Here is a 23,640-nt window from a genome sequence, read left to right as displayed (position 1 = left end):
GCGGTACAGCTGCTGCTGCTGCTTTGTTTCTCACGATTTTAAACGTAAAATTGCTTCTTTTGTTGTGCAATGTGATTTCTGAAAGTTAGTCATGTCTGGGTATTTATTTGACTTTAAAACAAGCTTAAGTCACTGTGGGGAAGATAATGTATGTAATGAAATGCCAGTTGGTGTCATTGTTACATTCATGAAACCTGGCATTCACATTTAAAACTTTGCAGCAATTAAGAAAGGTGCATAAGCGAAAGATTCAAATCTCCACCCTTACTTTTCTTTAGATTTAACTGACCATTATGTATCAAGACTTTGTTCTCCATTATAATCTTTACATGTGGCATTTCTAAGTGCAAAGCTTGGACTCAGTTTACAAAACTTCACTTTTCACTTTAGAACTCCAACACACATTTGCGAGGGAACTGAAAGAAGCCCGAGGAGAGGAAAAGGGTAAGGTGACCCTGGAGTGTGAGACCAGGAGGCCGGCCAAGCGTGTGACTTGGCGGAAGGGCATGGTGGAGCTGAGGTCTGGGAAGAAGTATGTAATCAGGCAGAAGGGGGTGGTGCTGTTCCTAACCATCACCTGTCTGGAGAAATTGGACACGGACATTTACATATGTGACGTTGGTACCATGCAGAGCCGGGCACAGCTGACTGTGCAGGGTGAGATCATTACGTAGTCAGAGTGACACACTTCATCACTCAGAATAATCTGCTGTCATTTATATTCAACTGGACCCTCATTTTTTAATTTCAGATGAGAAAGTGGTAATCTTGGATGAATTAGAAGATGTAGAGTGTCTTGAGGGGGACACAGTCACATTCAGATGTCGAATTTGTCCCAGTGACTACGCCGGTGTTAAGTGGTATCTGGATGAGACTCTGCTTTATACCAATGAGCTCAATGAGATCCAGATGGTTCCAGGGGGCTACCACAGCCTCACATTTAGACAGCTCGCTCGCAAAGACACTGGAACTATTTCATTTTCAGCAGGAGACAAAAGATCCTATGCTTCTCTATTGGTTAGAGGTGAGATTTAAAACTTGCCAAGATTTGTGGTTTTTTCATGTATATTTTCTTGCCACATTTAATTTCCTGTCCTCTGCTGTATTCATGCATGTTACCAGAAAGGCGCCCCACCATTATCAAAGCCTTGGAGGACTGTGAGGCTTTTGAAGGAGGTGGTTTGGTTTTGTCCTGTCTGACGTCCAAGCCCTGCCACATCCTGTGGTACAAAGATGGCTGCTTGATGTGGAACTCCTCCAGATACTTTGCAGGTCGCTTCGGATGTGAAGCTCGGCTGACTATTCGGGAGGTTTGCAACAGCGATGCTGGGGTGTACGAATGCAGCGCTGGATCTGTCACTACTAGGTCTGCTGTAACTGTTAAAGGTATGATAGAAATGTTTTATCCACTGACACGATTTACAGATTTCGCTTCTCTTTTTTTTACAATTATATTTACAGATTTCTTACTTTATATTATATAAGATAGATACAGTCGGATAATTTCCCATCATTCTTTTTAGCAATACCAGCAGAGTTCACCCAGCTACTAAGTTCTGTGGAGGCCAAAGAAGGAGAAGTGGTTACCTTAACCTGTGAGTACTCGCTTCCTGGGGTCCAGTTTCACTGGAGAAAAGGCTTTGAGAGTATCAGGCCTGGAGACCGGTACGTGATGAAGCAAAGGAAGACCATCATCTCGCTAACCATCAAAGCCCTTATGCCTGAGGACTCAGGAGAGTATAGTTGTCAGTGCAGAGAGCATCAAACAAAAGCAAGCCTAAAAGTGCACTGTAAGTTGCTTTTATTTCACATGTATTTAGCCAATTTTAACACACTTTCAATATTTACTCTAAAACATTTAAGAAAACACATTACTAGAGAGCCCAACTTGTCACAAATGATGTAATTGTTATTGTTATATATTTTAAGCATGCCTTAAAAAATATGTTCTTTTTTCAGTTTTGATATTTTGTTTAGTTAAAGGAGCTTGAGGCCGGATTGTGGCAAGATTTATGAAAAAAATCCGTATACATTTTAAGTTTTCTAGTAATGTCAGATGAAGCGTTCCAAACCCAAAAGAATGATCCCTCTAGTGTATCTCTCCTTTGCCTTGAACAGGCTGTGTGCTGCAAAATGTGCTGCAATTCGGTCCCGAATTTCCCGCGCTGGGCTGCGGATGTGACGTCACATGACGCTGCATGTGCGTTCTCCCTGTTCTCCCGTGCCGGCTTCACTGTTGGCTGCAGTACCCCCGACGGCCGTCGTGGTGAAGGGTGGCGCTAGAGAGTCTCATTTCTTAAAAGGAGCCTCAAGCTCCTTTAATTGTTGTGCTTTTTGGTTTCTTTTTGTTGTTATCTGATGTTCAATGTTTTCTATTTTATTTAGTTTGTTTATCTGTTTCGTTTTTGAATAAAAAAAAACTTATTTGGTTTTTCAGCTATTCCCATTACTTTCATTCAACAACTAAAGAACTTGCAAGCTGTTGAGGGCAGCAGTGTCATTTTGCGCTGTGAAATTTCCAAACCTGGAATACCAGTAGAGTGGAGGAAGGAGCAAGAGCTGCTGAGGAATGGGGTCAAATACCAGATTAGGAAAAGGGAGACCACCTTGGAGCTCCTGGTATGGAAGCCCGTGCCTGAGGACAGTGGGGTCTACAGCTGCGTGTGTGCCGATCAGATGACATCTGCCACAGTCAAGATTACTGGTATACATTTGAATGACTAATTATCTGATATGTTTAACAATAAGCCAGTGTCAGAAGTTCATCATAATTATTGATCCAATACATTGTCATATGTAACTCCTTAGATCTACCAGTCACCTTCAAACAGAAGCTGAGGAATGTTTCAATTGAGGAGAGCAACACTGCAACATTACGCTGTGAGCTGTCTAAGCCTGGTCACACAGTAGAGTGGAGGAAAGGTGGGAATGAACTCCTCAGGAACGGACAGAAGTATCACATCCGGCAGAGAGACTTGCTTGTTGAACTGAGGATCTTTGACGTGACACTTGAGGACAGCAATATCTACACATGCATCTGTGGAGACATAGAGACCACTGCCACTCTGACTGTGAATGGTATTGCTATTTAATCAGTGTTTAACTTAGATTTGAGCCATTAAATCATTTTACATACAACATATATTTGATCTCAATGTAACATTATTCTTTTCACAAGTGTCTCACTGCCTCACTTTATAATTGCCTTTCAGCCATTCCTGTTACCTTCAAACAAAAGCTGAGGAATCTTCAAGTTGAAGAGGGACATAACATCACACTGCAATGTGAGATTTCTAAATCTGGTGTCCCAGTGGAGTGGAGGCTTGGAGGAGAGCAGCTAGACAACGGAGAGAAGTACCAGATAAAACAGAGGGACTTTGCCCTGGAGCTCACCATCAGAGATGCTGAACCAGAGGACAGTGGTATCTACACCTGTGTGTGCAGAGAGCAGAAAACAAAGGCCACTGTAAAAGTTATTGGTATGTTTGTTATATAGTAAGTGTGCAGTAAGGCCATTCTGTTGGGTTTCATAATTGGTTCTGCTTTTTCTTTTTTAAAGATTTTGTCTGATATTTGATATTCTTTCCTTTTTTTCTATTTAGGCTTTACTAATGATTTCTTTGCTTGTTTCAATAGCGGTTCCTGCCACATTTAAAGTGAGCTTGAAGAGCCAAGAAGGTGAGGAAGGGAAAAACGTGACATTATGCTGTGAGCTCTCAAAGAAGGGAGTTCCTGTTCAATGGCAAAAAGAGGGTCAGGAGTTGTCTCGGTATGTCAATCGAGGAAAGTATGAGATGAAGTTTGAAGGAAAGAAAGCGCTGATTACCATTTTCAACATACAATCAGAAGATGCCGGGAAATACAGCTGCATCACAGGAGATGAGAAAACCACGGCCGAAGTCAGAGTGAAACGTAAGTCTAAAGACTGAAAAAGACAAAACATTATTCCTATAACCATTTATATGTATAAAAAGAAGAAGAGACCCCATTTGAGCAAGATTAAATGTAAGAGTTCAAAGCAATGAAATCACAATTTTTCTAATACAACCACAACAGCACTTCCTGTCACCTTCGACCGTGAGATAGAGCGCCTTGTGGTTAAAGAAGGCGACTCTGGAGTTTTCTGCTGTGAGGTTTCCAAGTCTGGAGCTCATGTGCAATGGAGAAAAGGCAGAGTCACTCTTAAGCCTGGAGAGAAATATGAAATGAAACAGGAGGGTTGTCTCACTAAACTGATTATCAACAACGTGGAGGAAAGTGATGCTGGCAAATACATCTGCAAGACTAAAGACAGCCAATCAAGTGCTGAGCTCATTGTCCAAGGTGAGAAAAAGCATTCCTGGCATCTACAGATTCTCACTAAGGCTTTATTTTGATTTGCAATCTTATAAATCACCTGTCTTTTCTCCTTTGAAAAAAAACACCAAAATACCTGTATCCAACAGAATCACATGCGCGCAGACGTCAAAGAGGTCAGATTCAAAATGAAAATAAAATAGTTCCAGTTGCCATAGTACTGTGTGTACTCCATTATTAAATCTTAATGGAGAGACATTTGACTCATATCTGTCACCCACTTTGCTATCATATTCATGGCTTGATGTAACAGTACTTTGTACTGTACATTGCTGCTGAGGTCTTTGGTGTATAGGAGAAACATGCCTTAGATCCCTTAAGTAAACTGTAGAAAAAGTATATAGTATTTTTTTTCATGTAAATCCAATTACATGTCAAAGAATTTAAACTAGAACAATACTCCTGTTTTGTGACTAACGGACCATCTGAATTATAATGGATTATGACATAATCTATTATAAGGGGAACATATCAACTGTGAGCATGAACCTTAGATGAGCCCACCTCTTCATTCCCTGCCATTTAGCCATAGATTTATCCTGTCTCAAGCTGTTGTTTAAAACATTTCTTTCTGATTTGTTCATGGTTATTGACAGCTTTACCGCCTAGTTTCAAGATACTGCTAGCCAATCAAGAGGTAACAGAGGGCAATAGTGTGGTTCTGCGCTGTGAACTCAACAAGCATGCTCCGTCAGTGGAGTGGAGGAGAGGTGGAGAGGTGCTGAAGAATGGAGACAAGTACCAGATGAGGAAAAAAGATCTGCAGGTGGAGATGAAGATTGCCGACCTCAGTGTGGAGGACACTGGGGAATATACTTGCACATGTGGAGAAGAGAAGACAACAGCCAGGATTATAGTTAATGGTGAGTCCTGATCTTGTACTTTTTCTGCATTTTTTGTCATTTTGAAAATGCTGAAACTCTCTCTGGATCAATACATTAAAGATTTAAAGGTTTAAAAGGTTTTACTCTTATATAGACATGGAGTGAGATTGAACAAGAGGTTTTAGCATTTCCACATTTGAACTGCAGTTAAAGATGGGTCCCATTATCCTGCAAAGGGTGAATTATTTTTCAGGAACAGTTTTTATCTAACAAGCATTTAGTAACACATGCAGCTGTGTGTTTGCATAGAAAATCCAAATGATCATTTTTTGTGTGTTGTGCCATTTCAGCTCAGCTTTTTGGGTGTTTTGCTGCTTTCTGTAGCCTCACTATTACATATTAGTGCAGTGTTCTTCAAGATCTGTCCTTTAGGGCGGCTGCTCTTCATGTTTTAGACAATTCTGGCTCTAACATACCTGAGTCAAATTAATCCATCACCATCAGCTTATCAGCAAGGTCTTCACAAGTCATTTCAGTCAGGTGTGTTGGAGAAGGGTTTCATTAAAACACGCAGGGCAGTGGGGCTCGAGGACTGGACTTCAGGAGCATTGTGCTTTGCTCTACTCCTCACTGAGTTTTTCCCCCATGAAACACATCCAGTTTTGTGGTTTTTGTTTTTAGTGACTTTGAGTAAAGCTGTGATTGGAATCACATGTCCACAGTGAATCCTGCACTGAAAACAGAGGACAAAGTAAAACTGCACCATCTGTGTGTGTGTGTGTGTGTGTGTGTGTGTGTGTGTGGGGGGGGGGGGGGGGGGGGGTCAGGCAGACACAAGAAACAGAGAGGAGAAATAGAGCTACAATTCAGCAGTAGAGGTTTTCCGATTGTGCTGAAATAACATGAGCGTACACATGCTACTTCTGGATCATCTTAAACCTGGTGCTGGTGTGTTGCTACAGCTTTTTCACAGCTGGTTACAATCTGAAAAGTCTCAAGCTCATGTTTTTTGATATACTACACAGAGCCATTCCTAAGCTACGTCATTATGCTTCTTTTAGTTTAATTTGTTTCTCCTGTTAGTGTATTCTGAAGTTTTTGTACAGAAACATGTAGCTCCAAGGGCTCAGAACACAGAATGTATCTGTTTTTTTTTTTACTTAATTAAATAGTATTTACATATTACTTTTGAACTGTTTAAAACAGTTTACTATTTAATTGTTTAAAACAAAGTTTTATGACAAAGTTTGTCATAAACACCACTTAGTGTTTGTGGATGCTCATTGCTAACTGATATTTACTAATGATGTGAACTATGAATGGCAAAGAAGAGATCCAGGACCGTTACGTCGCCCGGATTGGCGTCACCGGGGCCCCTCCCTGGAGCCAGGCCTGGGGTTGGGGCTCGAAGGTGATCGCCTGGTGGCCGGGTCTTTGCCCGTGGGACCCGGCCGGGCTCAGCCCGAAATGGCGACGTGGGCCTGCCTTCCCGTAGGCTCACCACCCGCAGGAAGGACTGTGATGAGCTGGTGCCATGTGGACTGGGTAGCAGTCGTGGCGGGGTGCCTCGACAACCCAATCCCTGGACCAAAACCCTCTCAGTGGGGACATGGAATGTCACCTCGCTGGGGGGGAAGGAGCCGGAGCTTGTGCGTGAGGTTGAGAGATACCGACTAGAGATAGTCGGGCTCACCTCCACACATAGCTTGGGCTCTGGAACCCAGCTCCTTGAAAGGGGCTGGACCCTCCACTACTCTGGAGTTGCCCAGGGTGAGAGGCGGCAAGCTGGTGTGGGCTTGGTTATAGCCCCTCAGCCCAGTCGCCATGTGTTGGAGTTTATCCCGGTGAACGAGAGGGTCGCTTCCCTGCGCCTTCGGGTCGGGGAAAGGTCTCTCACTGTTGTTTTTGCCTAAGGGTCGAATAGCAGTGCGGAATACCCGGCCTTCTTGGGGTCCCTGGGAGGAGTACTTGATGGTGCTCCAACTGGGGACTCCGTTGTTCTACTGGGGGACTTCAACACTCACGTGGGCAATGACAGTGATACCTGGAGAGGCGTGATTGGGAGGAACGGCCTCCCCGATCTGAACCCGAGTGGTGCTTTGTTATTAGACTTCTGTGGTAGTCACAGTTTGTCCATAACGAACACCATGTTCAAACATTAGGGTGTCCATCAATGCACGTGGCACCAGGACACCCTAGGCCGGAGGTCAATGATCAACTTTGTTGTCGTTTCATCTGACCTTCGGCCGCATGTCTTGGACACTCGGATGAAGAGAGGGGCTGAGCTGTCAACTGATCACCACCTGGTGGTGAGTTGGATGCGCTGGCGGAGGAGGAAGTTGGACAGACCGGGCCGACCCAAACGGATTGTGAGGGTATGTTGGGAACGTCTAGCTGAGCCCTCTGTCAGGGACGTCTTCAACTCTCACCTCCGAGAGAACTTCTCTCAGATCCCGGGGGAGGCGGGGGACATTGATCCGAGTGGACCATGTTCTCTACCTCCATTGTCGACGTGGCAGCTCGAAGTTGTGGACGCAAGGTCTCAGGTGTCTGTCGTGGCGGCAATCCTAGAACCCGTAGGTGGACACCGGAAATAAAGGATGCCGTCAGACTGAAGAAGGAGTCCTACCGGGTTATGTTAGCCTGTGGGACTCCTGACGCAGTAGATGGGTACCGGCAGGCCAAGCAAGCCGTGGCTCGGGCAGTCCTGGAGGCAAAAACTGGGAGGAGTTTGGGGAGGCCATGGAGGAAGACTTTCGGTCGGCCTCGAGGAAATTCTGGCGGACGGTTCAGCGCCTCAGAAGCAGTACTCTGCCGGCACCGTTTACGGTGCGGGTGGGGAGCTGTTGACCTCGACTGGGGACATCGTCGGACGGTGGAAGGAAGACTTCCACCTGACTTCCACCCGACTGACTCCTCAACCTGACTGACATGCCTTCCACTGAGGAAGCAGAGGGTGAGGACCCGGGGACGTGCTCATCCATCACCCAAGCCAAGGTCACTGAGGTGGTTCATAAGCTCCTCAGTGGCAGGGCACCAGGGGTGGATGAGATTCGTCCTGAGTACCTCAAGTCTCTGGATGTCGTAGGGCTGTCTTGGTTGACACGCCTCTGCGACATTGCATGGAGGAAGGGGACAGTACCGTTGGAGTGGCAAACCAGGGTGGTGGTCCCTCTTTTTAAAAAGGGGGACCGGAGAGTGTGTTCCAACTATAGGGGGATCACACTTCTCAGCCTCCCCGGGAAAGTCTACGCCAAGGTACTGGAGAGGAGAATACGGCCAATAGTTGAACCTCGGATTCAGGTGGAACAATACGGTTTTCGTCCCAGTCGTGGAACACTGGACCAGCTCTATACCCTCCGCAGGGCGCTCGAGGGTTCATGGGAATTTTCCCAACCAGTCTACATGTGCTTTGTGGATCTGGAGAAGGCATTTGACCGTGTCCCTCGTGCCATCTGTGGGGGGCTCAGTGAGTATGGAGTCCGGGGCCCTCTATTAGGGGCTGTCCGGTCTCTGTATGATCGGAGCAGGAGTCTGGTTCGCATTGCCGGCAGTAGATCAGACTTGTTCCCGGTGCATGTTGGACTCCGGCAGGGCTGCCCTTTGTCACCGGTCCTGTTCATAATTTTTATGGACAGGATTTCTAGGCGCAGCCAGGGGCCGGAGGGGATCCGGTTTGGGAACCTCAGGATTTCCTCTCTGCTTTTTGCGGATGACGTTGTCTTGTTGGCTTCATCGGACCGGCATGTGCTGGGGCGGTTTGAGGCCGAGTGCGACGCGGCGGGGATGAGAATCAGCACTTCCAAAACCGAGGTCATGGTTGTCCACCGGGAAAGGGTGGCGTGCCTTCTCCGGGTGGGTGGAGAAGTGGAGGAGTTCAAGTATCCTCCCTAGGGAGGTGTTCCAGACATGTCCCTCCGGGAGGAGACCCCGGGGAAGACCCAGGACACGCTGGGGAGACTATGTCTCTCGGCTGGCCTGGGAACGTCTCGGACTCCCCTCAGAAGAGCTGGAGGAAGTGTCTGGGGTGAAGGAAGTCTGGGCATCTCTGTTGAGACTGCTGCCACCGCGACCTGGGAACGGATAAGAGGCGGACGATGGATGGATGTGAACTATGAATATGGCTATAAGAATTTATGTTTTGAGCATGATCCATCAATCCCAGAGGGCCATATTGAATCACCCAGCAATGTCTATCAATTAAGATGCAAACACTGATTTTAAACTCTGATTTGAACAGCCATTATGATAGCTGCTGTAGGCACTGAATCTGACAATGTTCATAAATGCTGACTACAGTACCATATTCATAAGATTAAAGGATGTTTTCCACTGTGGCTTCTTGTTTTGAATTAAACATACCAGAGGCTACAATGGCCCTGTTTTGATTATAGGGGTCTGCATATTTCTGTCAGACTGGTTGGTATGTCCTTGTGCCGCAAAAGTTCAGTCAGCACCGTAATGCAAGGAGAGAGTCAATTTCTCCCATGGGCTTGATTTTTGTTTTGTTTGGTCACGATAATCCCATCTCTGGCCCTTGACGTAACCGCTTCTCCCATCGAGGGACAGAGTAGCCATGAGTTTCCTGGCTCTGACTTTCATAACTGATTGACAGAGAAAAAAGAACTGATTCTGAGTTTGGTTCTAGCTGTGAGTGAGCACAAGTATTTACTTTCCGAAAGAAAACCCCTCACTATATCCTTCATCGTGCTGGTTTATTAATTATGCACTGGGTTTTTCACTTGGAAAGGTGGATTAACTGATAATTTGCAAATTCAAATATCCACAAATATTAAATGGTGAAATGGTTGAATACATTTTAACTGGAAGACTGAAATGTAAATATGATAAAAATGTTTACTTTATGTGAGTAAAACATACAGCTTTGCAAAGTCTTAAAAATACCACTGTTATTAGGTTATGTGTGTTTTTAAATCTTTTAACCGAAAGTTAGTAGTAGATAGCCCCAAACATGGCAAAAAAAACTTCAGTTTTGTAGCAAAAAAAAAAGTCAATAAATACCTATTAACAATTTGACTATTTTTCATGTGCTTTTTCTTTAGAACGGCCCATTAAGTTCATCCAAGAACTGAAGAATATTCAGATACAGGAAGGAAATGGAGTGACACTGTCCTGTGAGCTCTCCAAATCAGGAGTCCCAGTGCTTTGGAAGAAAGGAAACAGTGTGCTGACCAGTGGAGAAAAGTACCAGATGAAGCAGAGTGGCTCCATACTAGAACTTCTCATCAGGAAAAGTCTTCCTGATGACAGTGGCACATACAGCTGTGTTTGTGATGACATACAAACAACAGCGACTGTCATCATTACTGGTGAGACACATTGCACATTTAAAAAGAGAAGATAAATGTGCTTGTGCGTGTGAATGTGTATGAATGTGTATGAATGTTGGTGGTGGTCGGAGGGGCCGTTAGGCGCGATATGGCAGCCACGCTTCCGTCAGTCTGCCCCAGGGCAGCTGTGGCTACAAACGTAGCTTACCACCACCAGAGAGACTGTGTATGGATGAATAATGATTTCTGTAAAGCGCTCTGGGTGCCTAGAAGGGCGCTATAAAAATCCAAGTCATTTTTGTTGAGTATCATTAATGTTGGCTATTGCTCCGCAGCAATCCCAGTGACTTTCAAGCAGAAACTGAAGAACCAGGAAGCTGTGGAAGAAGGTTATGTGATGTTACGGTGTGAACTTTCTAAGCCTGGAGTGGAGGTGGAGTGGAGGAGAGATGCACAACTCCTGAAGGAGGGAGAAAAGTATCAAATGAAACAAGAGGGCCGAGTGGCTGAAATGCTGATAAAAAACCTAACTCTGGCAGATGCTGCGGAGTACAGCTGTTTTGCTGGAAGTGTTGTGACTTCGGCTGATGTCAAAATAAGAGGTATGCTTCATTTCTGCATGGATTTTTCAGCTACTACTTCTGCATCTTATCTTCATTGTGAAAGACGCAACATTTCCTGCAGAGTCAATGGGACAGAAGCTTTTAAAAATAGTTCTTTAATATATTTCTTCTCAGCACTTCCTGTAACGTTCAAGCAAGAAGTTGTGGATTTGGAGGTGAAGGAAGGCGACAGTGGGGTTTTCTGCTGTGAGCTTTCCAAACCAGGAGCTCCTGTGGACTGGAGAAAAGGCAGAGTCATCCTAAAGCCTGGTTACAAGTATGAGATGAAACAAGAGGGATGTCTAACTAAATTGATAATCAACAATCTGGAAGAGAGTGATGCTGGCAAATACACCTGCAAAACTCAAGACAGCCAGTCAACTGCTGAGCTCACTGTAAAAGGTCAGACATCGATAACACATAAATAACAGAAAATGTAATTCAGTATTACAGATTTAAAGCAAAAGTTCACAGCCATATGATGTATGGATGATTTAAGTCAAAATGTGTCTAAAGCACAAATTACATCTGTGTAAACATTGTTAAAAACTTGTGGAGACTTGTTTGGAAACTTGTTTTTGACATAATTAAGACAAATGATGACTCCTTTGTGCCTCATCTTGCAGCTCCACCTATCACATTCAAAACAAAGCTGAGGAACCAAGAGGTGGAGGAGGAGAACAGCGTAATGTTGAGCTGTGAGCTGTCTAAGCCCGGCCTCGTAGTGGAGTGGAGGAAAGGAAAAGAACTGCTGAAGAATGACTTCAAGTACCAGGTTAAAAATCGAAACAGCATCATGGAGCTGACTATCAAAAACACTCAAGTGGAGGACAGCGGACTCTATAGTTGTATCTATGGAGATGTGAAAACCACAGCTAATGTCACAGTTACACGTAAGGGAAAACTAAAAGTACAAATGCTCACATGCATTAGCATTAGTATCAAAAAGTTATTTCATATTTTCCACAAAAGACCACACTATACTGAAGTGCTTGCATGTTGTAGTGTTGTATTTACTTCAAGCTGTCAGTCACCATGCAATGTAATGCTTTCCTAGCTGTACCTGTAACTGTAGCCGTTATCCCAATGGCTGAAAGTGACAGGTACTAAAATCAAATCTTTCAGAGAGGCACTAGAGCTGACGTGTGTGTCTCTCAGCCCACTTCCTGGTTACATTTTCCATCTCCCTTCCTTATGTCACTCACCCGATTCCAAAGATGGTTTCCAACTGCAGAAACTTACGATCTCTTAGCCTAACACAACTGTCTGATGAGGTCTGCTCTACCTTAGATTCCCTTTTCCACACTATCTGTAAATGAGGCTACAGAAACATTCTGCTCCTCATTCGCCTCCTCTCTGGATAAATTCTGTCCTTTGGTGTCCAAACCAGCTGGATAGAAACCTCCCAGTCCATGGCTCAAAGAGGTTTTGAGGGATCACAGAGTTGGACTTAGGGCAGCAGAAAGAAAGTGTTGCAAATCCAAAGAGCACCCTGACTTGTCTGAGTAGCGACAAAAGCTTTGATTTTTTACATCCAGCTTAAAGCCAAGATAGCCTTTTACCAGAAAAACATCCAAAATGCTCCAGACAACTGTTCATGGCGTTTAACTCTCTTCTCTCTCCACCACCTGCTCAACCACCTGATTCTGGGTCAGGGTTTCGTGCGTAGCAGAGCAGCTACTATTGCAACAACACATCATCAGTAGGGTAAAACTAAGCTGTCTTACGACGGGCTAAACCCAGCTCACGTTCCCCATTAGTGGGTGAACAATCCAACGCTTGGTGAATTCTGCTTTGACTGCAGAAAAGTTATTTTCCTACTTTACTGAAAAGGTTGCTACTATCAGTAAGTAATTCTCTGAGCCTGACCATCTCAGTGCCTCGCTCTTCTCTTGCTTCTTGCTTCTGTTGTTCTCTCAGATGTAAGTACCTTTGGATAAAAGCGTCTGCTAAATGACAGTAGTAGTAGTAGTAGTAGTAGTAGTAGTAGTAGTAGTAGTAGTAGTAAAAATGAGCATCAAAGCTTGTTAGTTTCTTCGAGCAGTAACAATAATGTAAAGTTTTGTAAATGTACACACTATGGTACACAGCAGAATTATTCAAAACATATACGCATAATGTAATATTCAGCTTAATCTTGGAGTTTTCTTTGGAAAACATTTCATATTTCTTATCAAATCTTTTTTATTGTTTGATAAATTTTGTTTGCCCCCCCTATACCCACAGCCATCCCCCTTACATTTAAGATGGGATTAAAGAACCAAGAGGCCCCAGAGGGAGGCAGCGTATTCCTGCGCTGTGAGCTGTCGAAGGCCGGAGTGCCTGTTCAGTGGTGGAAAGGGGAGGACCAGCTCCTTCATGGAGGAAGATTCCAGATGACACTGAAGGGAAAGATAGCTGAGATGACCATACGAAACATCCAGCCAGAGGATGTTGGAGAGTACAGCTGCATCTTTGGTGTGCAGAAGACAACAGCTGAAGTGAACGTGAGAGGTAGATGAAATATATGAAAACATCATTGTTAACTGCATCATTTCTGTTTCCATGTTCTTTCTTCATAATCCAATTTATATATTGTAATTTAACAAAATATTGCCTGTGCATTTGTTATAATATTTGCAAAGTATTCAGTACATCAATGTGTTGACTCAGTACAGGATGGTCCACATCGTAAAACCATAGTTCATTACATTTAATAATACAATTATATGAACTTATTACATGAAATGTAATTATGTAAATACCCGTGTCTGCTTACCCACCACCACCAGTGTCAGTGAAGTGTCAAACAAACTCTTTAACATACAAGAAACTTAACTGTCTCCTGCACTGGGTATTCATTCAGCTTTTGTGAAATAATCTCCTTTCTTACTTTAACCAGCGGCAGCATCAGTGTCCTTTGAGAAAGAACTAGAGAGCCAAGTGGCCATGGAGGGGAAATCGGTGCTGTTGTCTTGCGAAGTTTCCAGTGTTAGTGTCCCTGTCACTTGGAAGAAAGACAACACTGTAGTGGAGGAAGGAGGGCGTTGCATTGTCAAGAAAAAAGGGCCCTTGCACACTTTGGAGATCAAGAAATTACAGCGGGACGATGCTGGAGAGTACTGCTGTATCAGCAGGGGCAAAAAGACCACTTGTAAGCTGATTGTGAAGGGTAAGTGCACTTTTTACCCAGATATTTTAAACAATCTACATCCAGTGAAGACGTCTAAAAGAGTTTGAGTGAATTAACTTCCGAATGTATAAATGCGCCATATGTCATATGTTTAAAAAGCCATCTGTGTATAGTTTCTGCTGTCTCCACAGAGCGTGTTCGAATTGTTAGAGAGCTGCAAGACATGACGGTGACAGCAGGAGATGATGCTGTATTTGTGTGTGAGCTGAGCCACGCAGATGTGAGTGAGGGTGTCTGGTGGCTGGGCTCCAGCCCGCTGCAGAAGAACGAGATGAACCAGATGACACTTCAAGGTCGCCAGCACCGCTTAGTCCTCACAATGACAACTCCGGATGAGACGGGCACAGTGGCATTTGTTGTTGGGGAGGAGAGGACCTCTGCACGCCTGCTCGTTGTTCCTAAGCCCGAAGGTGAGAAACAACCAAAGTTGCATTATTTTTGCATAACTGTGTGCTATTAGATAAACTACTTTGTTCTTTGTGAGACATTCTAAAATAGGATTTAATTTCAAATTCTAGTGTTATTTGAAGAGAAACCCAAAGATACTGTGGTCATGGAAGGAGAGACGGCTACTTTATGTTGCACCACCACTGACTTTACCACGCTGGTTACCTGGAGACGCAACCATATTCCTCTTCAAAATGGTGATAAATATGAGATGCGTAAGGAGGGAAAAGTCAATTTGCTTCTTATATTTGATGTTGAGCCCCAGGACATCGGCATATACTCTTGTGATACAGGGGATGAACAGAGCAGTGCCAAACTTACTGTAACAGGTATACAATTAAATTAAGCATTCTCAATAGCATGCCTTTTCTTGCGGTAGTTGCCAGGTTCTTATTTCTTACCTGATTTCATTGAATAACAGATTTACTAAGTTGTACCAAACATTTATCAAACATTTTATGCTAAATCGCTCCAACTGTGTACTTTTCCTAATTTTCCCAGAGCTTCCTCCATTTTTCCAGGAGGAACTTCAAAGTGTGGAAGCTGAGGAAGGAGGTTCAGCCTCCCTGTACTGTGAGCTATCTAAACTGGGAGTGCCAGTTCAGTGGAAAAAGGACAGGTTACCACTAAGGGCTAGCAGGAAGTATGAGACGAGGCAGGATGGATGCTTTCTTCAGCTTTACATAAAGGACCTCAAGCTTGAAGATAATGGAAGCTATTCATGTCAAGCAGGGACTGCAGAGACCACTGCGACTGTGTCCGTGAGAGGTGTGTGACTTTTATGTTGACTTCATACCGTAAAGTTTAAAATTTCTGTTGAGAAACTCAGAGTAAAATAAAAGTGATTTATTCATTACTCAACCTGTTTTTTTTTTGCACTTTTAACTTTTCCTTAGAGCTCCCGCCATTCTTCAAGAAAGAGCTAAGGAGTGTAGAGGCTGAGGAGGGGGGTGCAGCTGCCCTGCAGTGTGAGCTGTCTAAACCTGGGGTATCCGTGCAGTGGAAAAAGAACAGACTGCCTCTCAGAGCAAGCAGAAAGTATGCAATGAAACGTGATGGCTGTCTCCACCAGCTCCACATCAGTGAGCTGAAACCTGAAGACAGTGGCAGCTACACATGTCAGGCAGAAGTCACAGAGACCACTGCAAATCTGTCAGTGAAAGGTCTGCTCTTTTGGATATTTGTTCATGATGTGATAAAGATTAGACTCAGAGAAATGAAACGAGTGACTGCTTGTGATAATGTTAATTCAATACTATACACTATTTACCATTGCAAATACCCAGGCTCAAAATCACAATATTCTCTTCCTTATTTCACCATTACCCAATGTCTGAAACATAACTTCAGTTATATCAAATACTTTCTCTCATTGCAATCTTAACCTTATCTTTCCCAGAACTCCCTCCATATTTCAAAGAGGACCTGCAGAACACAAAAGCCAATGAGGGGGGTACAGTTGTGCTGTGCTGTGAAGTGTCCAAAGCGGGTGTCTCTGTGCAGTGGAAGAAGGACACACTTCCCTTGAGAGCCAGCGGAAAGTACGAGATGAGCCACGAGGGCTGCCTTCTACAACTCATCATCAAGGAGCTCAAACCTGAGGACAGCGGCAGCTACACTTGTCAAGCAGGAGCCATAGAAACCAAAGCAACTGTATCAGTGAAAGGTTGGTGAACCATGAAAACTACAATCTTAGAGTGTCTTCAAAAACTAAATCACGACCAATCATTTTATGATTACAAACTCAGTATTTCCTAATGGAGCATTCACAACTGAAGTTTCACAAATATTTTCCACATCCCAGCTGTCTTTAGCTGGGATGTCATTAGATGAGGGGTGGGTCGCAATGATCAACAAAACCCTTAGGCATTTTCGTACTAAGCTAATGCTGCATGATCATGTTTCTCCAATCTTAACCCTCTTCCTCAGAGCTCCCACCGTTCTTCAAGGAACAATTGACAAATGTGGCTGTTGAGGAGGGAAGTACAGCGTGCCTGCGCTGTGAGGTATCAAAGGCTGGTTTACCAGTACAATGGAAGAAGAACAGGCTACCAATAAAAGAGAACAGAAAATACAAGATGAAACACGGTGGCTGCTTTCTACAGCTCATTATAGAAGATGTTACAATTGAGGATGGCGGCAGCTACTCGTGTCAAGCAGGAACTATAGAGACCACTGGAGCTGTGACAGTGAAAGGTGTGTGGCCCTGAATATTTTTTTAGAACAGACTTCTAACATTTTCTCTAATTTTCAGATTTGACAGAACTAAAGGTTTTTGCATTATTCTACTTAAAAACGTACACCTACCCATTTCATTTTTCATTTTTTCATTTTTATTCTTTATTTCATTCAAAAAACAAAACAATTTAATACAAACACAAATACAAATGTTCCTAACTTATGAATGAAAAGGGAGCAGAAAGAAGAAGAATCTTATCTGATCTGCACCTTTCACAAATAACATAAATTAAAAATAATAATAAAAAAAAACAAAAAAAAACTAAGTGAATAAAAACAACTAAAATAAAATTAAAATAACATTAAATAAAATTACCACCGCCTACGGGTATGTCAATCAAACTCAACATTTTTCGTTATATTTCCTTAACATACAGGCTTTAATTGTTCTTTTGAATGTAATACCCTACACCTACCCACATGGAATATAACTACTTAAATAATATATGTCTGTCTGTTTTTCAAGAGCTTCCTCCATTTTTCAAAGAAGAGCTAGCATGTGTGGAGGCTGAGGAGGGAGGTACTGCCTCCCTGTGTTGTGAGGTGTCTAAACCTGGATTGTCAGTGCAGTGGAAGAAAAACAAGATGCCTCTGAGAAACGGCAGGAAGTATGAAATGAAACAGGAAGGGTTCCTACTACAGCTCCATGTCAAGGATCTCAAATCTGAGGACAGTGGCATCTACACATGTCACGCTGGAAGTGCAGAGACCTCTGCAACTATATCAGTGAAAGGTTTGTGAGTTTGGAAAACTGCATGTCTAATGGAGCTCAGTGTTATCTGCAAGATACTGTAGCATAACTTCAATTACAAACTTATAGTCAAGAAAAACGAAAAATACAAATATTTCGCAGTTGGCCTGGTGGTCATCATGACAAATACGAAAGAGTTTTATCTTGTTTATGACAATTTTTCACAGAGCTCCCATTATTCTTCAAGAAAAAAATACAAAATGTGGAAGTGGAGGAGGGAGGTATGGTATCCTTGTGCTGTGAGCTGTCCAAGCCCGGGGTGTCAGTTCAGTGGAAGAAAACCAGACTGCCACTGAGAGCCAGCAGGAAGTATGAGATCATCCATGATGGCAGCTTCCTCCAGCTCAACATCAAGGACCTAAAACCTGAGGACAGTGGCACCTACACATGCCAAGCAGGGAGAGTGGAAACCACAGCAAATGTTGCAGTGAAAGGTGTGTTTACAAGAGTGTTGCTGATTTATGCATTGACTATTTTACTTCATATCTGACACAAACCCTGAGGTCATTTTGTTTCAATTTTGAAATACAGAAAAAAGTTTGGACATACGTATTCAATGGTGTGTTCAATAACGCCTAACACACCTGGCTAAATTAAACCGTGCAAATTCTTCCTATCGTTTCTTTGACATGTATGCATTTTTCTTCTTTCTCTATCCGACCCACCAAGAGCTTGCACCATTCTTCACCAAAGAGTTACAAAATATAGAGGCTGAAGTTGGTGGGAGAGCCTCCCTGTACTGTCAGTTGTCCAAACCTGGAGTGACAGTGCAGTGGAAGAAGAACAAGCTGCCGCTGAGAGCCAGTGGGAAGTATGAGATGAAACAGGACGACTGCTCCGTGGAGCTCATCGTTAAGGAGCTCAAGCCAGAGGACGGTGGTAACTACTCTTGTCACACTGGAGGAGCAGAGACCTCCACAACTGTACAAGTGAAAGGTGTGTACATGTTGACTTTTGATTGACAACCAGAGGTGTCAAAAGTATTCACATTCATTACTCAGGTAGAAGTATAGATACTAGAGTTTAAAAATACTCATGTAGAAGTTGAAGTATCAACTCAAGTTTTTTACTCAAGTAAAAGTATAAAAGTAAAAGTCATTTAAGGGGGAAAAAAGCCATAGAAAATGAATATATCTTAGTATAATGCATATATATATATATATATTAAAGAACCATATGTGTGTACTATTGACCATTAACATGTGTTTCAGAGAGCAGAAGATATGATGACTAGTTGCCTATAAGTATTGTAATGGTGCAAAAAGTCAAACTGCAGAGGCATGTTATCATTTATCCTAACCTTTATTGGAATGTACATCCAAGTTTAGTTGCAGGAATCTGAGGGCAACGGATGTAAGAACAAAACTGGACAAGAACATCTGAAACAACCACAACCAAATTCACTCTATCCGGATGGAGCAATTTAACTGGATAGTTTTTTTTTAAAGGTCGAAATGAAATAGAGTAACGAGGCTGTTTTTAAAATGTAAGGAGTATGAAGTACAGATAATTGCGTGAAAATGTAAGGAGTAAAAGTAAAAAGTCGTCTGAAAAATAATTACTCCAGTGAAGTATAGATAACCAAAATTTCTACTTAAGTAAGGTAACTAAGTATTTGTACTTTGACTTGACACCTCTGTTGACAACCATATAATAACAAGCTGGCTGGCTCATCTACATTTTTTTTTTTCATTCTCCCGTTATAGAAGTACAGTTCACTCCACCAAAAGCAGAACTTACCACAATACTGCCACTGGTTAAAGGAAATATTTCCAAACCAGCTACTATCCCAGAGGATGAGAGACCAGGCTTTTTAGAGACCAAACCTGTTCCTCCTGAGCCCAAAAAGAGGACAAGGAAAGCATCTATTACAAATTCAGAGAAAGACGTGCCGTCGGTTCTTGACCTAAAGGCATCTGTGGAAAAGGAGAACAATGAGGTCCAAAAGGGCACACAACCTGCAAGGTCTATGAAGGAAAACCGTGATGATGCACAAAATCTAACACAAGTGGAAAGGAATAAAGAGAAAGATGGGGAGGTGAACAAAAAACCTGACAAGTCAGCAAGACTACCAGAGAAGGATTATAGAGTCGACAGAACGGTTGATATACCGGATAGACCTCTGCGTACAGAAAATGGTGTTGTTTTAGAAACAAACCAACCAGGAGTGATTTCTGAAGAAGCAGTTAAAGCTGGTGATGAAACAAGTCCGTCAGATAGAGTTTTGGGCAACACTCTGATTGAACTGAAACAGAGGGAAAAGCAACAAAGTCATTTAGAAGAAACAAATGAAACAACACAGAAGGTGAAAGAAGCAGGACCAACAATAAGAAAGAACAACCAGGATGAAAAATATCTTGTCAAACCAATAGAAACGTTGTTTGGGAAAGATACACCTAAAGAAAGTGAAACATCTGCAGAATATAAAGGTGATTTAGACAAGACAGCAGAGGAGACTTTGAAACCACCAGTAAGATCTAAAGGAAAAGCAACAGAGGTAAAGCAGCCAATCAAGTGTATTTCAAAAGAAACAGAGGAAATCAGTCCTCATTTGATAAAGAATGATTCTGAAGACCATAAATGGACACATCAAGAAATAAAGCAAGTGCCCACTATGAATCAAAGAGAAGAAAAGCCAATGAAGGTAATATCCCCCATTAACCAGCTGGACAAACCACCTGTGGAACAACCAGAAAAGCTGGATGAAAAAGTGCATGAATTTTCTCCTCCAAAGCCTCCTTTGAGGACAAAAAGCAAAGTGAAAGGGGGAATGCAAAAGCAAGTATCGAGGGACACAGAGACAGATCAAGATGAAGAGAAGCTGATTATGCAACCGATAAAGCCGATGAGAAAGGAGGCTGAAGAGAAATCAAGATTGCAGAGGAGCCAGTCCATTCCAACTGACAGTGAAACAGCGGATAAAATAAAGCAGCCTGTAAAGCAACAAGTTAAACCCATGCAAAAAGAACCTGAAGTGGACCAACAAATGAAACTGGCGGTTGAGCCGATGAGAAGAGATAAAGAACAACAAATAACAAAGATGACAGAAGAAATTCCTCTTCTCTACATTTCTGAAGATGAAGCTTTCTCAGAGGCATTGACTGATATACCACCTAACCATGTCGATGATCAGCCCCATGTTTCCGTTATTGAGGAGTGTGAAGATGAGCTGCTAATCCAGAATACACAGCCATCAGAGCAGTCTCCTCTAGACATCAACGTTGAGGACGAACCACAAATGCAAGAAGCTGCAGTCAGGATTCAAGCTGCCTTCAAAGGCTACAAAACCCGCAAAGACATGCGACCAGTCTTCAAAGAGGTGTTCAAGAACCAGAATGCAGATCTGCATGGTACACTCACCATAAAGTGTGTTGTAGAGGGAAAATTCAGCACAGTGTGCTGGCTAAAAAATGGCCAAAATATGACGAATGATAATCGATGCCGGATCAAAACTTCAGAGAATGGAGAATGCACACTCGTCATCAAAAATCTGATTAACAGTGACAGTGGTGTTTATACATGTGAGGTGGCAAACAAGTTTGGTGGGATTTCCTACAATGGGAACATAACTGTAGTAAAGCCTGGACAGCCTGCGCCTGCAGTCCAGAAGCCTGTCCATCCACCCCTTGCAGCCATAACTCCTTTGCAGCTCGCCACACCAAAGCCTGACATTCAAGTAAAAACACAGACTCAGAATCCACCACAGAGTCAGACAAAGGTTCCCACTTCAGGTGCAGATGCTGGAAACTATGTTGAAAGTGTAAGTATCTCTTTGTGGGAAGCCTACAACCTGACAGAGCAGGACACTCAGGTGAACCTACAAGAGAAAAGACGATCGTCACTCGTTGCTGTCAGCTCCAGTAAGTAACTTTAAACTGTAAAGACCAAACACATTGGTATTTATCAACCATATACAATGACGCAAACATGACTGATAGTGTTTCCATTCTGCTTTTAACAGTGTCGAGTCCCTCTGATTATGACACAGCTCCAGACATAATGGAACCTGTCGACACTACTCCAGTCACGAAGAGGTAGTAAAGTATAGATTTGTTTCTCTGTATTTAATTACGCTTGTTGAATGTTGCACGTAAAGATACCAATCTTTTTTATGAACATTATACCAGGGAGCTTTCAAAACCAACAGACGAAGCAGCTCCGAAGGACGATAAAGAAAAGCCTATTAAACAACAGTTGACAGTCAAAGGTCAGTAAAGTTAACAATGTATTTATGTATTTGGTTTTCAAAAAAATACACAACATGATTTGAAAGCTGTTTTAACTGACAGACTGAAAACAATGCAATGTATTTCAAGTACAATTAATGCTTTTGTTTCCCTTTCTTTTTTTGTTGCTTCAGATGTTTTCAGTGGAAACAAGTCTGTGCTTTGGAAATTTCATATTTCAACTAGTCAGATACCAGGATATATGCCTTCTGTCATTTTTAACAGTCAGACAGTCAGATGTTAGACCAGGCGGTGTATTGATGACAAGTTTGTGTCGTGCAGAAAGACTAGATGATTCAGCATAACACAACTTTTGCAGTTTTGTCACTTACATCACATTCAAAATGAGCATACATTTGTCAAACATTAGGCACATTTATCCATATCCTTTTCCAAATTTGACATATTTTTTGTTTTATGTTCAATTAAACACAAGGCATCATGATTTGGAGGTCACTGCTTGTTTTTATTTAAATTTTAATCAGGTTTTAACTTTTTTTAAAACACATGTTGTTTGTCTCCATCAGCTCTTTCTTTTCACCTTGTACGTATAGTTAAACTGCTCTATGTTCTGACTCATAGGGGCTCATGACAGTAAATTGAGGGCACCGTCTCCAAAGCATCGTGCCCACACACCAATAGCTAGTACGGCATCTGGATCTGAATCAGAGGGGGAAGACGTCCGACGAGAAGTAATTTCCACATACATGTTCTGCCTTTGAAACTTATAAAGGATATATTGGTTCATTCTAAGCAAATGTCCTTAATAAGCATAGGTGCTCTGGAGTCACAATCTGACATAGTGACAATATCTACCCCACAAATGTATATATATAATGTTTTTCTCTCTCAGACATTTGACATCTATGTGGCTCGAGCTGACTGCAGTCCTAATAATGGAAACAAGGACAGTTTTGTTCTGAAGGAAGGCCAGTTTGTAGAGGTCCTGGACTCTGTTCATCCTGATAGGTGGTTGGTGAGGACCAAGCCCACTAAAACCAACCCCGCTCGGCAGGGTTGGCTGTGTCCAGCCTATCTGGAGAAGAAAAGAAAGGTAAGATGTATACATTTAGATGGTTACTTAAACACAGATACACTTCTATCTCATTTCAGAACCAACAGTATCATGTTGAAAGATGAAAATCTATGGTATGGAATATGAAAAGTCTCTAATTATTGAATGCATGACGGCCATTTCAATCAGGAGACCTTCCCACAAATGAGAACACCTCCAGAAGATCTTGATGGGATTGGGTCTACAGGAGAAGAATACAGAAAAGCTCTGAGGTTTGGTGTCCTGTCATGATTGTTTATTTGGACTCTTATTCCTCACATCTGGATAATGTTGCTTTTGTGATCAGACTTTATGTTAAATAACACATCTCAAATGTGAACAATAAGAATATACTACTGCCATTGAGTATGCTCTAATTTTTCTTGTATGTTTAGTCAGCTGATCCAAGGACTGATCGATGGAGAAGAAGAGTTTGTAAAAGCAATGAAGACATTTATCTCTCACCAGCTACATCTTCTGGACTCCAGCAGTCATGTCCCCGTTAACATCCTTGAGCAGAAAGAAATCCTTTTTAGGAACGTCAAGGACATTGTGGTTACACATGAACGGTAATACACTCATGCAAACATGATTGTTCATTATAGCGTATGTTAATAATTCTGTGCCCATTTGAATGTTTTAAAATGACAGGTAACGATGATATGATTAAGAACCTTAT

The 23,640-nt window shown here is 42.6% G+C and overlaps 1 protein-coding gene across 1 annotated transcript in view; it reads left to right on the top strand.

The window, feature by feature from the left end:
- obscna (obscurin, cytoskeletal calmodulin and titin-interacting RhoGEF a) overlaps positions 1-23,640 on the top strand; it is a 51,733-nt gene that overhangs the window by 5,399 nt on the left and 22,694 nt on the right. The window contains exons 13-45 of the mRNA XM_061738324.1: positions 391-657; positions 752-1,024; positions 1,123-1,386; positions 1,524-1,790; positions 2,438-2,704; positions 2,809-3,078; positions 3,213-3,479; positions 3,637-3,912; positions 4,057-4,323; positions 4,446-4,472; positions 4,953-5,219; positions 10,244-10,510; positions 10,807-11,073; positions 11,209-11,475; positions 11,700-11,966; positions 13,300-13,566; positions 13,955-14,224; positions 14,377-14,655; positions 14,764-15,021; positions 15,194-15,460; positions 15,589-15,855; positions 16,092-16,358; positions 16,622-16,888; positions 17,397-17,663; positions 17,849-18,115; positions 18,351-18,617; positions 19,388-21,541; positions 21,643-21,715; positions 21,809-21,888; positions 22,490-22,599; positions 22,761-22,961; positions 23,112-23,194; positions 23,357-23,530. Coding sequence (XP_061594308.1) covers positions 391-657; positions 752-1,024; positions 1,123-1,386; positions 1,524-1,790; positions 2,438-2,704; positions 2,809-3,078; positions 3,213-3,479; positions 3,637-3,912; positions 4,057-4,323; positions 4,446-4,472; positions 4,953-5,219; positions 10,244-10,510; positions 10,807-11,073; positions 11,209-11,475; positions 11,700-11,966; positions 13,300-13,566; positions 13,955-14,224; positions 14,377-14,655; positions 14,764-15,021; positions 15,194-15,460; positions 15,589-15,855; positions 16,092-16,358; positions 16,622-16,888; positions 17,397-17,663; positions 17,849-18,115; positions 18,351-18,617; positions 19,388-21,541; positions 21,643-21,715; positions 21,809-21,888; positions 22,490-22,599; positions 22,761-22,961; positions 23,112-23,194; positions 23,357-23,530 — 9,598 coding nt within the window. The remainder of the gene's footprint in view (positions 1-390; positions 658-751; positions 1,025-1,122; positions 1,387-1,523; positions 1,791-2,437; positions 2,705-2,808; positions 3,079-3,212; positions 3,480-3,636; positions 3,913-4,056; positions 4,324-4,445; positions 4,473-4,952; positions 5,220-10,243; positions 10,511-10,806; positions 11,074-11,208; positions 11,476-11,699; positions 11,967-13,299; positions 13,567-13,954; positions 14,225-14,376; positions 14,656-14,763; positions 15,022-15,193; positions 15,461-15,588; positions 15,856-16,091; positions 16,359-16,621; positions 16,889-17,396; positions 17,664-17,848; positions 18,116-18,350; positions 18,618-19,387; positions 21,542-21,642; positions 21,716-21,808; positions 21,889-22,489; positions 22,600-22,760; positions 22,962-23,111; positions 23,195-23,356; positions 23,531-23,640) is intronic.

This window comes from Cololabis saira, chromosome 13 (assembly GCF_033807715.1).
Source record: "Cololabis saira isolate AMF1-May2022 chromosome 13, fColSai1.1, whole genome shotgun sequence".
In the NCBI taxonomy this organism is placed as follows: Eukaryota; Metazoa; Chordata; class Actinopteri; order Beloniformes; family Belonidae; genus Cololabis; species Cololabis saira.
The sequence above is the reverse complement of the archived record's forward strand: the minus strand, read 5'-3'. Positions and strand labels throughout refer to the sequence as shown.